At 49.2% G+C, this 14088-nt stretch overlaps 1 protein-coding gene across 1 annotated transcript in view; it reads right to left on the bottom strand.

Moving 5' to 3' along the window:
• Positions 1-6019: 6019 nt before the first annotated feature.
• The window catches only part of LOC121472133 (intraflagellar transport associated protein), a 63516-nt gene continuing 55447 nt past the window's right edge, over positions 6020-14088 (bottom strand). The window contains exon 7 of the mRNA XM_041723204.1: positions 6020-8325. Within this exon, the coding sequence (XP_041579138.1) occupies positions 8161-8325 (165 nt within the window). The 3' untranslated portion in view covers positions 6020-8160. The remainder of the gene's footprint in view (positions 8326-14088) is intronic.

Raw genomic sequence — 14088 nt, forward strand, 5'->3', positions numbered from 1 at the left:
CCTTGGCACCTGCCCGGGCCGCAGCGGTCTTCCCGGCCCCCAGCCGGTCCCTGCGTCTCTCCCAGGTGGGCTCTCGTCGCCGCCAACCGCGCGGGGGCCTCGCCGACCCTCAGGCCCCGCCGCTCCCCGCGCCTGCCTGGGGAGGCCTGGGGCTCGCCCTGGGGCCCCGGGGGACTGTGCCACGGCCGGAGGGGTGTGGGCTGCGGGGACACCGCGGGGGGGGGGGGGGGGGGGGACGTCCTGGTGAAGCAGGTGCACTGGCTGGGGGTGGTGCGCGGGCGGAGGGGACGCGCCAGGTGCGGGGAGACGCGGGGGCGGCCTGGGGGGGCCTGGGGGAGGCCTGGAGGGGGGCGGCCTGGCGGGGTTCTGGGAGGGCGGCCTGGGGGGGCAGTGCATGGGGCGGTGCAGCGGGAGGCGACCCCAGGGACGGGATGAGCCAGGTGGGGGGAGACGTGGGGGTGGCCTGGGGGGGCCTGGGGGAGGCCTGGAGGGGGGCGGCCTGGGGGGGTTCTGGGAGGGCGGCCTGGGGGGGCAGTGCATGGGGCGGTGCAGCGGGAGGCGACCCCAGGGACGGGATGAGCCAGGTGGGGGGAGACGTGGGGGTGGCCTGGGGGGGCCTGGGGGAGGCCTGGAGGGGGGCGGCCTGGGGGGGTTCTGGGAGGGCGGCCTGGGGGGGCAGTGCATGGGGCGGTGCAGCGGGAGGCGACCCCAGGGACGGGATGAGCCAGGTGGGGGGAGACGTGGGGGTGGCCTGGGGGGGCCCGGGGGAGGCCTGGGGGAGGCCTGGAGTGGGGCGACCTGGGAGGGGTTCTGGGAGGGCGGCCTGGAGGGCGGCCTGGGGGGGCAGTGAATGGGGCGGTGCAGCGGGAGGCGACCCCAGGGACGGGATGAGCCAGGTGGGGGGAGACGTGGGGGTGGCCTCGGGGGGCCTGGGGGAGGCCTGGAGGGGGGCGGCCTGGGGGGGTTCTGGGAGGGCGGCCTGGGGGGGCAGTGCATGGGGCGGTGCAGCGGGAGGTGACCCCAGGGACGGGATGAGCCAGGTGGGGGGAGACGTGGGGGTGGCCTGGGGGGGCCTGGGGGAGGCCTGGAGGGGGGCGGCCTGGGGGGGTTCTGGGAGGGCGGCCTGGGGGGGCAGTGCATGGGGCGGTGCAGCGGGAGGTGACCCCAGGGACGGGATGAGCCAGGTGGGGGGAGACGTGGGGGTGGCCTGGGGGGGCCTGGGGGAGGCCTGGAGTGGGGCGGCCTGGGAGGGGTTCTGGGAGGGCGGCCTGGGGGGGCAGTGCATGGGGCGGTGCAGCGGGAGGCGACCCCAGGGACGGGATGAGCCAGGTGGGGGGAGACGTGGGGGTGGCCTGGGGGGGCCTGGGGGAGGCCTGGAGTGGGGCGGCCTGGGAGGGGTTCTGGGAGGGCGGCCTGGGGGGGCAGTGCATGGGGCGGTGCAGCGGGAGGCGACCCCAGGGACGGGATGAGCCAGGTGGGGGGAGACGTGGGGGTGGCCTCGGGGGGCCGGGGGGAGGCCTGGAGTGGGGCGGCCTGGGAGGGGTTCTGGGAGGGCGGCCTGGAGGGGGGCCTGGGGGGCAGTGCACGGGGCGGCGCAGCAGGAGGCGACCCCAGGGACGGGATGAGCCAGGTGGGGGGAGACGTGGGGGTGGCCTGGGGGGGGCAGGCGCAGGCCGACTCTGGCAGGTACAGGTCCTGCGGCACAGGTGCTGCTGACGCATGGACCATGGACTCCACGGGAACACCACGACCAGGGGCCCCGACGCCCGGGTTTACGCCTTCCGGGAGAGTCGCGGGATCTGCCCCCAGGCACCTCCCCCTCCCCTCCTTCCCTCTCCCTCCCGCCCTCCTCCCCTCCATCCTCCCCTCCCTCCTCCCCTCCCCCCCGCCGCGAGGCAGCCGGAACAGGGATGCAGGCCGCACATGCTCAGGCCTGGAGCTTCCTACCGGCCGCAGGTATCCAGGCAGGTATCCAGGCCCCCCGACACCCCTGCCACGCAGCAAGCACCCGTGCTTCCCATGAGGAGCCCACTCCTCGGCAGGACCCCGGGCGGGCACCCCATCGTCACCTTCTGGCTTCCCGAGCTCCTGTCCGGATGCAACTCGCACGGAGCAGGAGGTGTTTCCTTGGGGTTCCTCTTGGTTCTGTGGTTCACGGAAATGGTTTCACCGTTTTATGGATTTTAACATAAAGTTCAGGGCCGCCTGAGTGGCTCGGTCTGTTGAACATCTGCCTTCCGCTCCGGTCATGACCTGGGGCCCTGGGATCAAGTCCTGCATGGGCCTCCCTGCTCAGCCGGAGTCAGCTTCTCCCTCTGCCTCTGCCCTAACCCCCTGCTCATACTCATGCTCTTCTGCATGTGCTCCATCTCTCCCTCAAATTAACAAATAAAAATCTTTTTCTTTTTTAAAGAGTTTTTTTTAAAGATTTCATTTATTCCTGAGAGACACACAGAGAGGCAGAGACACAGGCAGAGGGAGAAGCAGGCTCCATGCAGGAAGCCCGACGTGGGACTCGATCCCAGGACCCTGGGATCACCACGTGAGCCAAAGGCAGATGCTCAACCACTGAGCCACCCAGGTGCCCCCATTAAATAAAAATCTTTAAAATATAAATAATAAAAATAATATAAAATTCAAAAGAACAGAACATACCCATTGTGATTTTAAAATGTTGATGATAAAGTTGAAAAGAATCTCAGAAAAGAGAGCAAAAAAGAAAACAGGAGAGAAGAGTATACAAAATAGGACAGGGGGGACTGCATTAGAGTAGCAATCTAAGAAGTTCACCACCTGAAATGTGCACGTTCTAGGAGGAAAGAAAAGAGGAAGAGAACTGAAGGAAGAGAATAATAAAAAAATCAAGATAATTTCTCAGAACCATGGACATAGTTTTCTAAATTCAAAGGCTACTGAGTGCCCAGGATCAAAGGAGGGAGATAGGCCTACGTCACTGAGCATCATCATACATTTTCAGAAAACGGAGGCTACCACGATGGCACCCAGTTCCAGAGAGAAAACCATGAAGAGGCCCTTCGCAGCCCAGCCCTGCATCCCCCTCCCTCCGGGGCCGCCTCTGCCCAGGACAACATGGCCCAGGCGCCTCGCCACCCATCTCCCCTCCAACGTCAGACCGTGTCCCTCCTGTTTAAAACCTTCTGTGAAAAAAAAAAAATAAAAAAATAAAAATAAATAAAAAAAATAAAACCTTCTGTGGCTTCCACTGCTCTCAGAATAAATACAAATATAAAGAAGACAGAGGAATTGGACTTGAAGACACCTCGCAAGTTTGATGACTCTCATGAGCATCAACATTTCTAAATGAGGGGACAAAGGACTGTGCTTTACAGACAGCTACCGAAATGGAGCTTTTCCTCTTCCCACCTCTCTCTTCGAGGCCTGCCTGCCTTTCCCTTCCCAGTTTGGCTTCTGTCATCAGTCCACACTTCTCCATGCAGGTCGTTGGCAATATCAGAATCATGTGACTTGCTCCTTTATGGGATCTTTCATAAAAGAAGTCCTAACAAAATTTCAAAAGAGCACCTGAGAAGTGGGTGAAGTTCCCACGTGAACCAGGTTCTCTCAACTCTCCAGGGAAGTTACGGTGAGGAAAAGAAGTTGTGCGTGGAAAGCGGAATGGCTCAGTTCAAGTCATATTAGGCATCCCAAATTTGCACTGGCCGTTGGACTACCCTGAGTCTGAGAAGTAAGAACTTGTATGTTCCCATATATGAGCTCATAAGGTGCACATAAACAGGGCTCAACATATGTCTAACCAAACTGATCTGATGAAATGGGCCTCCAGGGTCTTCCAAGTGATAAGCTTACACTTTCAGGTTTGATTCATTCAGCAAATGTTTACTGAGCACCTACCTTACTCCAGGCCCTTGTCATCAATAAAAAGACAGAGTAAGTCCCTGCCCTCTTGCAGCTTATGTCCTGCTGGGAGCATCTGATATAAACAAGCAAGGGGATGCACGGTGACAGTGACGGGGGTGGGAGGGTGGTCTGTGAGATAGGAATTCCTTTAGATAGGGCAGTCAGAGAGACACTGGAGAGCTACATTTCACCTGAGACTGAGGAATGAGAGGATCCAGCCACACAAAGGCCAGGGGAGACCAGGCAGGAGGAAAAACAAGGGTAAACGCGTGGAGGTGGAAACAAGGTAGTCTATTTAAAACATTAAAAAAATATTTTAAAACCAGCCACTGGTCATAACGTAACAAAAAATGAGGAAGACAGTGCAAGATGGGATCGGAGAGGTAAACAGGGACCATGGTATGGATTTCCTTTCACATATGGAGAAATATTTTTCTAGAAAATTCTTAATAAGACAACAATAAGACAATAAAATGCTATTGTAGTCACTCACCACCAACTGCCAAGAAGCAAACAAAATGAAAATTTCTTCAACTATCTTTTTCCATGTTAATTCAACTGTACAGTCACTGAACACATAAGGGAAATTTCTTTTTCTAAACGAGGACACAGCTCTATCACGTTCGTAGCAAAAGGAGAGAGAGTTCTTGATGAAGGAATCAAGGAAACTCAATAGCAGATCTGACTTTTTTCTCCTTGTGCTACTCCACACTGGGTGGATTGCGGAAGAGGACGATGGCTCGGCCTGCCACCACACTGCAGGCCTGACAGGAAATCGTCTCTCTCCGAGCTAGTTTGCGTTGCTGCTGCTGCATTATTTCGAGACACCTTTAAAATGTCCATGTTCTTCCCTCCCACTCCGGTACAGACATGCAGGTGTTTCTCCTTATCTTTTGCTCTCGATTACTCTTACACTACATGTGTATGCCGCTACCTAATTTAGGTGAGCGCCACCTATCAATATGCGTGCAGGCTTCTTCCGCAGGCACTTGGTTAGGGCTTGCCAGCCAATGTGACACAAACTAACGACATTGATTCAAGGGATCCATGAAGCTCAAAATCATGGAGGAGCATTTGCTACTTAGGGGCAAGAGTAATGGTACAACGGAGACACAACTACTTCACACAAAGGCTTTAAGGAACCCATTTTCCAGTGTCACTTTTGCTGTAATGCGCAATCGCCCCAAATGATGCAGGAATCAAAGTGACAAAAGGAATAAAGCCAAAACCTAGTGCAGCAACTATATACAGAGAATGCTCTGCAGTAATATCCACCTGCCATTTAGACTGGCTGGTTAATAAAATACTCCACTAAAATGTCACTCTTTTTTTAAACACTTAGAAAGATAGTTGCGGGGTTTTTTTTTTCTATTATAAAATGAGTTAAGTCCATACAATTGTCTTTTTTTTTTTAAGATTTTTAAAATTTATTTATTCATAGAGACACACACAGCAAGAGAGAGAGGCAGAGACACAGGCAGAGGGAGAAGCAGGCTCCATGCAGGGAACCCGACGTGGGACTCGATCCCGGGTCTCCAGGATCACACCCCAGGCTGCAGGCAACGCTAAACCGCTGCACCACCGGGGCTGCCCCATACAATTGTCTTATAAATGTCTTTTCTTTATTCAAATGCCAAAATGCTGCATATATGCTAAGTCAAGAGAGTCCCTGGTCTTATGTCACGACGTGTTGTCCTCAAGTCAGTATGCAGAGAGACCATGTGCTAAAATCTTGTCTTAACCTCACAAGTGCTCTCTCATTCCCACATCGTATTGATCAATAATCCTTGCTTGTTCTACTTCCAAATCTCTAATCAGATCCATGCCCTCCACCTCCACCTCCACTGCTTTAATTAGAGCTCTTATCATTTCCTGCACAAACTATTCCAACAGTCTCCAACCAAAACCTCCCACTGACTGCTCCTGAGCGAGCTCAGATGTCACCCCCCCTATGAAGATTCCCCAGCTCTCCGTTCGTGATTAAATAACTCCACTTACTTTGCTCCAGTAGCTTTCAGTGCTTACCAGTCTTACAACACACACTGCGCCCCACTGCAGTGCTGGCAAATACAAATATGCAAGCCATGTGAGTAATTTTCAAGGTTCTGGTAGCCTCGTTAAAAAGGTAAAAAGAAATCGGTGAATTTTAATAATAGATTTTATTTGACCAGATATGTCTATAATATTATCATATCAACATGTAATCAACACAAAAAAATATAATACAATTTTTTAGATTCTTCAAAATCCAATTTGTGTGTTTCACATTTATAGCATATTTACATTAGGTACTACGCTGTCATAAAAAATAATTGGTCTGCATTTACATCTGTCATAAAAGTTACAGATGAAAAAAATAGATCCCCATACCCACATCGTTACAAATATACTTGAAAGTTTTAAAATAAATGCATCAAATATCAACTTATTAAAAAAAGACTTGGGCCCTTCTTGCTTGCTTGGTCATTGGCACAAAGTGTATTAGTTTCGGGTGTACACAGTAGGGATTTGACATTCATGCACGCTGCAAAATGGTTATGTCACCACAATGAGTCCAATTACCTACCACTTGTCACCTTACAAAGTTCACAGAATGTTTTTGACTATATGCCCCGTGCTGTGTATTACATCAACTTTTTATTTCACATCAAAGTAAAATTAACATTTAAAAATCAGTCCCTCGGTCATACTAGCTACCTTTCAAGTGCTCAGAGCCGCACGCAGCTAGTGGCTATTCTAGTGGACAGAGCAGCTCTGCTGTCATTAGCGTAGGTATCTGCCTCCCAGACTAAACCAGACCATGTCCAATTTACTCTCTCTTGCCCATCATCTAGTTTAAGGTCTGGCATGAAAACGGTGCTTTATGAGGGTTTGATGACTGGATAAAGAAAAATAGATGTGGAAATCTCTTGACTCTATGACAACATCAACTCAAGAACGTCCTTTGTAAGGAATCTAAGTGGCACACCCCAGCCCAGGGCCGCATGACAACTCAGTAAGCCCATGCACATTTGTTACCGAGTCCTTTAATAATGAAAATGGCTTCAGACACACTCTTCCCCCTTCTTCTGCGCCTTCCCCGTTCTTTGCTCCTTCCCTTAACACATTCATGGGTACTCTTCACAATTAGCACTTCGTGATATGCCTCCACATTCTCCAGTTATCTTCTCCACCTATGTCTTGCCGTCTTAAATTATATTTTGAGCTTCTGGAGATAGACACCATTCCTTGTACTTTCTAACTATCATCATGCATGGCTTAGGGGCAATAATAAAGTACAAGAATTTAGCATATGACATATAATCAATTCTCAGATGCCTTCTTTTTCAGTGAAGCCTTTCCGGATCGATCCTAGAAGCCCAACCTCTCAGCACTCACATTCACACCGCTGTTTCTGGAGAGCTGGGACCAGTGAGCTCCCCACACCATCGTTCCTCTCTACGTGCTACAGTGTGTTATACATGTGCAACGTCCTTCACCCCCAGGGAGGTGGAATGATGTTTCCGATCTTTGTAGCAATACCCCACATTACCTAGTTGCTGTGCTCGCATCAAAACGGGCCCTTCTGTTCTGTGCACTGTGGGTACTCCAGGAGGGGTGCTGAGGCTGAAGCGGCACAAGCCAGGGTGTCCTGGGTGCACTGCGCAGGGGGGTGCCCTGGCAGGGTGGTGGGAGCAGAGCCAATGTGTGGGCCAGGAGGTCCCTGAGCTCTCTGAACAGAGGGCACCCTGGTGGGATAGCCAAAACTAAAGTGGGGTGCCAGAGGGGAGGGGGGCTGAGGAGATGGACAAAACAGGTGCAGGAGAGTGGGAGATACAGGCTTCCAGTCACGGCAATGAAAGGCGCTACCTAGGGAATACAGTCAGTCACAGTGTAATAGCGTACCATGGGGACAGGTGGTAGCTACACTTGGGGTGAGTGTAGCGTAATGCATAGACTTGTCAAATAATTATGTTGTACACCTGAAACTAATGTAACATTGTGCATCAACTATGCTTAAAGAAAAAAAATTTAATGAAAAAAAGGACCCTCTGGAGGTGTGGCTCCTGTCCTCATGTGCCACCTCCATCCCCCCTCCCTGACACAGGATTCAGCAACACCATGACAGAGGAGAGCCCCATAAATGTACAGATCTCTTTGCTCTTGTTAGTTAATAGCTCCGTCTCTCTCAGGAATGCACAAGTCAATTTCTACAAAGGGAATTATAGTAGGATTACCTTTTATTCCAATGTTGCTTGAATAACAACGAAATACACATTAACACAAAGATGTCTCGGTGAGTCAGTCGTGGGGTTCCTCTAAGCCTGTGCTGGCGATGTCCCTCTTTTGCTTGGAGAGCTCTGTGATCGCATCCATCTCTGCAGGAGTGAACTTGGGGGTTAGCATCACAGCGTCATAATCAAATTCTTCATCAAGTGAGAAGGGCTGAACTTCATCTCCGAGTGTCTGTAAAAGGTAGCAGGAGAAAAATCCTACACTCATCATAAATGAAGAAAAAGTTGAAAACATAAACTCCCTATTAATATTTAATTCAACTTTTTTTAGACTTCAGCACTCTCTGCTGATGAAGCTGTTTTTAAGTAAAGGAATAAATTCAATTATTCAGTTTGACCTAATTTAAGTCTCTTAATATGCCCCATTTGTACCATCCTGCATCTGAATGAATATCATTAATTAATTCCGCCCCCGGCAAGAATTGGAGAGTTTCTCTTGCACACATTCATTACATTTTTACCACTTGTAGTGTTAGGGTTGGAGGCATATGGAAAAACTAAGAGTTACCTTAAGATGCGAGAAAATATACCTTGAAGTTTTGATCAACCTTCAATACACCTTTACCATTTACTAAAAAGGACCTGTACCAACAAAACAATTTTCAAAAATAAAAATACACTACACTTAATGTACTTACCACTTCAGATAGTACCTATAACTCCCCAGCCAATAATAATGGGAATTAAAACACTTACTATAGGGGCACCTGGTGGCTCAGTGGTTGAAGGTCTACCTTTGGCTCAGGTCATGATCCCAGGGTCCTGAGATCGAGTCCCACATCAGGCTCCCTGCAGGGGGCCCAAATCTCCCTCAGCCTATGTCTCTGCCTCTTATTCTGTGTCTCTCTTGAACAAATAAATAAAATCTTAAAAAAAAAAAAAACACCCTAGAAATAAAAAAAATAAAAAATAAACACTTAGTATCACCTCAAAAGTCCAGGATCCCTTTCTCATTCCAAGAATTTAAAAAATATTACGGAATTTATCTACGAGTCAGAGTAGCTGCAAAGCAACGAAATAATTCTGTATCTATTTATTCATCATCTGTGAGTTTTAAAGACTTCCTAAAGGCAAGTAGATATTTTCCAACCAACAAAAAGAGAATACCTTAAATCACATTGTATCACCCCTTAAAGAGCCTCTCCAAAAGCAAATGGTGTGTGATACAATGAAATTATCCAACACCTCTATGTATGGAGATGCTAAAATAATTGAAAACTATGGATTACAGAAGAATGAAAAAAATGCCCTGAAGCTATAATCAGTTTTAAATATTCTTGCATTCAAGATTATCTCATTGAGTGGATTTCGCAATATTCTTAAAAATAGACCGTGTGGCTGAGAAACTACGTGCTGTTACTAAAGGGGCACACACACAGCCATGCACCATCCTTTCTAAGTAAAACTAGCAAGAGAACAGACTTCAGACTTGTCCATTGCCTCTTTATTTGAAAGTGCCCGGGTGGCTCCCTGACAAAGGTAACGATGGGAGCTGCCACTGAGTGAGCTCCCACCTCGTGTCAGCCCCGTACAAGCAATGGCCCAGGCATCAGCAGTAATCTTCAAACAGCCCATCTTCCCAAGCTCTGAAAAGTTAAGTGACTTGCCCGAGGCTGTACAATTAGTAGGGGCGAGAAGCAAGATTGGAATCCAGGGCAATCGGCGTCAGGTAAAGCTACACCTTCTCAACAAAAACACCAGCAAAAGTCAGCCTTGGGCTTTGCACTAAGCCAAGGCATAGCTCTTCTAAATAGGCTAAGCAGTTGCCCCAGCTTCTCATAAGAAACACATCCAGGGCTCCACGTAACACCGTGACCGTCTTTACGAGAGCAGCTGTACACAGGGAGCCAATCGGGCTGCGGAGTAACTGATCTGTCCATTGTGGTCACTTTCTGAGACTGAATTTATCACCACAGGGAAAGTGAGTGATGATGTTGTTAAGAAGAGCTCGAATGAGGAAACCCAAACAATGACGCAATGTGTTCATTTCCTGAACAGAAGCATCCCTGCCATCTCCAACTCCACTTGGTAGTAAGCACTGCAGCTGGCAGGCTTGGCCACACCTCATCCTGAGCTGATTCCAACAGATCCTGGGAGAGGACCAGAAGGAGCCCCACATCCAGTCTGATGGGATTCTTGCTGCCCTTTTATGCCTGGTTCCAGGCCTGGCAACCACTTGTCGACCGAGTCTGAGGCTGCAAGTACCTATGTGGGCCCATTGCACTAGGAATCTGAACCCCCCTCCCACCCCCAGGCCTCGAAAACCTTACCTACACCTTACCAGCCACTCTCACAATATGCAGTCCCTTTGCTTTCACCCACCTCCCTCTGTGCTAAAACCCCAGTGATGCCAGACCATCCTCCTCACAATCCCTCTGCCTTCACATCCCCACCTCCCTCCCCTTTACTTGTCCACTCCCTAACCATGTGTTGAGGTGTTCAGCACGTATTGATACGGGGAACACGAGGATGAAAACAGCAAAATCTGTGTCTACAATGTTTTCTCACTTCAGGGAGAAGACAGAGTAAATGCACAATTTCCAGGTCGTGTGCCATGCTCTCTAACAGAGAAATGCAAAAAGGGTTGCAGGAGCACAGAGGGGAAGGGCCGAAGCTTACCTTCCCCTCAGCTGAGCATTGCCACTCTCCAGAAAATCTTGCTTGCCTCCGCACGCATCACCCCACTCATGACCCACCTTGTATTAGCAACCCAGACAGAGAACAGCTCATGTGTTGGCCTTCTAGACTCTCTGAGAAGGGCTCACTCCCATGGCCAACTTAGCTCTACCTACGGCACAACCCATCACCTCCTTACTCTTCTCCCTTCCCTGAGGTCCCAACATACCTTGCAGCTGTAACATCCAACATTATGGTACTAGAAGTTTATGGTTAAGTGAAAAAATCTTATTTTCCTTTAAGTTTTTTTTTTTAAGACACTCAAATTTTTCTCTGTTAAGGAGTATGATTCCCTTCATCAGTCATTCGGTATTAACCGAAACAATAGCAACGAATAAAGTTTTTAGCTGGTCAATAAATTTGATGCCGACACAAGAGTTATTCATTTATAATACGCTTAAAGTTATAAAAATATATCTGAAAATATAAATTTCTTCACTTGGAAAATGAGTTATTAACGGCAGCTATTGTTAGATTAACTCCCTGGACAATCATTTAAATGCTGAACCATAAAAGCAAGAAACCAAGAGTAGCAGTACTTTCATATTTGCAATGCCAACATGTGATGATACTCAAGACACTTTAAACCTTTTGGGGGCCAGTAATGTGGCCATTAGGTCCCTAATTCAAAATGTCAAAGGGGCAGCTTCCAGGCATCATTCACTTACTTTCCATTCTTTCCACGAAAACTATGTTCCTTTTTTTTAATTTTTAATTTTTTTTAAAGATTTTATTTATTTATTCATGAGATATACAGAGAGAGAGAGAGAGGGGCAGAGACACAGGCAGAGGGAGAAGCAGGCTCCATGCAGGGAGCCTGATATGGGACTCGATCCCGGGACTCCAGGATCACGCCCCGGGCCAAAGGCAGGCGCTAAACCGCTGAGCCACACAGGGATCCCTGAAAACTATGTTCCTGCAAAATTCTAGGCATTGTGCTAGGTGCGGAGGATGCAAAGATGAAGCCTTGTACCATATCACAGAGAAAGGAGACAGACATACAAACAAGTTCGTATAGTGAAATATAGTTAAGTACGAACCATATAGTTAGGGAGTGATGGGAACAGAGAAGAGACACCTAACCCAGCACAGACAAAGGGGCTGGGGAAGAAATCAGAGAGGGCTTCGTGGGAGAGGCGATATCTAAGCAGAACCTCAAAGGATAGTAGTTAACAAGGTTGAGGGAAGGACAACTTTGCAGGTATGGGGAGTTCTAGTGAGCAGGCCAAGGAAAGAGACACCAAGTTTCACATGTGAAGATCTGCAAGCCGGTAAGTGTTAAGGTAGAAAGAAGCAAGAGACATAAGATGGTGCCAGACCACGACGGTTTCACACGCTATTTATCCTAGACATGATGAAATCACTAAAGGATTTTTTTTTTTTTTAAAGCAAAGTAGATACTTGGCCATATATGCATTTCAGGTAAATTCCTTCCTTCATTCAAATTTTAACTGAGCACCTACAATGAGACAGGTGCTGCTGGACAGGTGGCTTTGTACAAAACAGAAGATGCCCTGCCCCCTTGGAGATTACATCTAGATCGGTTACTTTGAAGAGTAAAAAGAGGGTAGACTAGTTGGGAGCCTGCTGGAGCAGCCCAGCAAGAGGTAATGAGAACAGGGAGCTGAAAGCAGAAATGTAAAAAATATCAGAAGGAGGGACGCCTGGGAGGCTCAGTGACTGAACGTCTGTCTTTGGCTCAGGGTGTGATCTCAAGGTCCTGGGATCGAGTCCCGCATGGGGTTCCCTGCAGGGAGCCTGCTTTTCCCTCTGCCTGTGTCTCTGCCTCTCTCTCTGCTCTCTCATGAACAAATAAATAAATTAATTAATTAAAAATAAATAAATAAAAATATCAGAAGGTAAAACTGGCAGCACTGGATAACCGACTTGGATACTAAAAGGCAAGAATGCATGAAGGGAAGCAGGTAAAGAAACAAGCTCAGTTTCAAACATGTTGATTTGAAGGTACCCAAAGAATTCAGATAGAGATGACAATAGACACCTGAAAACAGGAAACTGAAGCACCCAACAAAGTCTGACGCTAGAGATACAGCTTTGGAGATACAGAGAAGGCAGTAACCTAGAGATGAAAATGATCCAAGTATGTACGCGGGAAGAGGTTTAGCTCGCAACCCTGAGCAACACCCACTTATAAGGGATGGGTGGAGGGAAACCCCCAAATGAAGCAGAGAAAGCACCAACAGAAATGCACCAGGACTCTGAGGAGAGCAGTGAGGCGAGAAGCGGTGACCACGACAGTCAGGCATGGAAGAGTGACCCACTGAAATAAGGCCGGAGGGGGCACCTGGGTGTCTCAATCAGTTACGTGTACCACTCTTGATCTTAGCTCGGGTCAGGATCGAGCCCCACGTCAGCTTCCATGCTCAGCGTGGAACCTGCTTAAGATTCTCTCTCCTTGGGTGATCCCTGGGTGGCTCAGCGGTTTAGCGCCTGCCTTTGGCCCAGGGTGCGATCCTGGAGTCGGGCTCCGAGCATGGAGCCTGCTTCTCCCTCTTCCTGTGTCTCTGCCTCTCTCTCTCTCTCTCTCTCTCCCTCTCAAATAAATAAATAAATAAATAAATAAATAAATAAATAAATAAATCTTAAAAAAAAAAAGATTCTCTCTCCTTGACTCCTAACTCTGGGAAACGAACAGGAGGTAGTGGAAGGGTAGGCAGGCAGGGGGATGGGGTGACTAAGTGACGGGCACTGAGGGGGGCACCTGTTGGGATGAGCACTGGGTGTTATACTATGTGTTGGCAAATCAAACTGCTATAAAAAATATACAAAAAAATAAAAAAGATCCTCTCTCTTTCTCCCTCTGCCCCTCCCTTCACTCCCCGCCCCCTCCATGCCCCTCAGTCCAATCCCGAGCCTCCAAAAGAAGACTGGAAAGTGTCCACTGGGATCGGGCAGTTACAGAGTAACTGGTACCTTTATTCTGAATACATCCAGGCAGGTGACTGGAACCAAGGACATTCTGCAGTATAATGAATGAGGAATGAGGGGAAAGGAAGCCGAGTCAACCAGTAGAGTCAAGTCTAATATTTTCTGAAGTCAGATGAGAAGAGAGGGTGGGGCAGCCCGGGTGGCTCGGCAGTTTAGCGCCGCCTTCGGCCCAGGGCCTGACCCTGGAGACCCGGGATCTAGTCCCACGTTGGGCTCCCTGCATGGAGCCTGCTTCTCCCTCTGCCTGTGTCTCTGCCTGTGTGTGTGTGTGTGTGTGTGTGTGTCTCATGAATAAATAAATAAAATCTTA

Source organism: Vulpes lagopus, chromosome 11 (genome assembly GCF_018345385.1).
Source record: "Vulpes lagopus strain Blue_001 chromosome 11, ASM1834538v1, whole genome shotgun sequence".
In the NCBI taxonomy this organism is placed as follows: Eukaryota; Metazoa; Chordata; class Mammalia; order Carnivora; family Canidae; genus Vulpes; species Vulpes lagopus.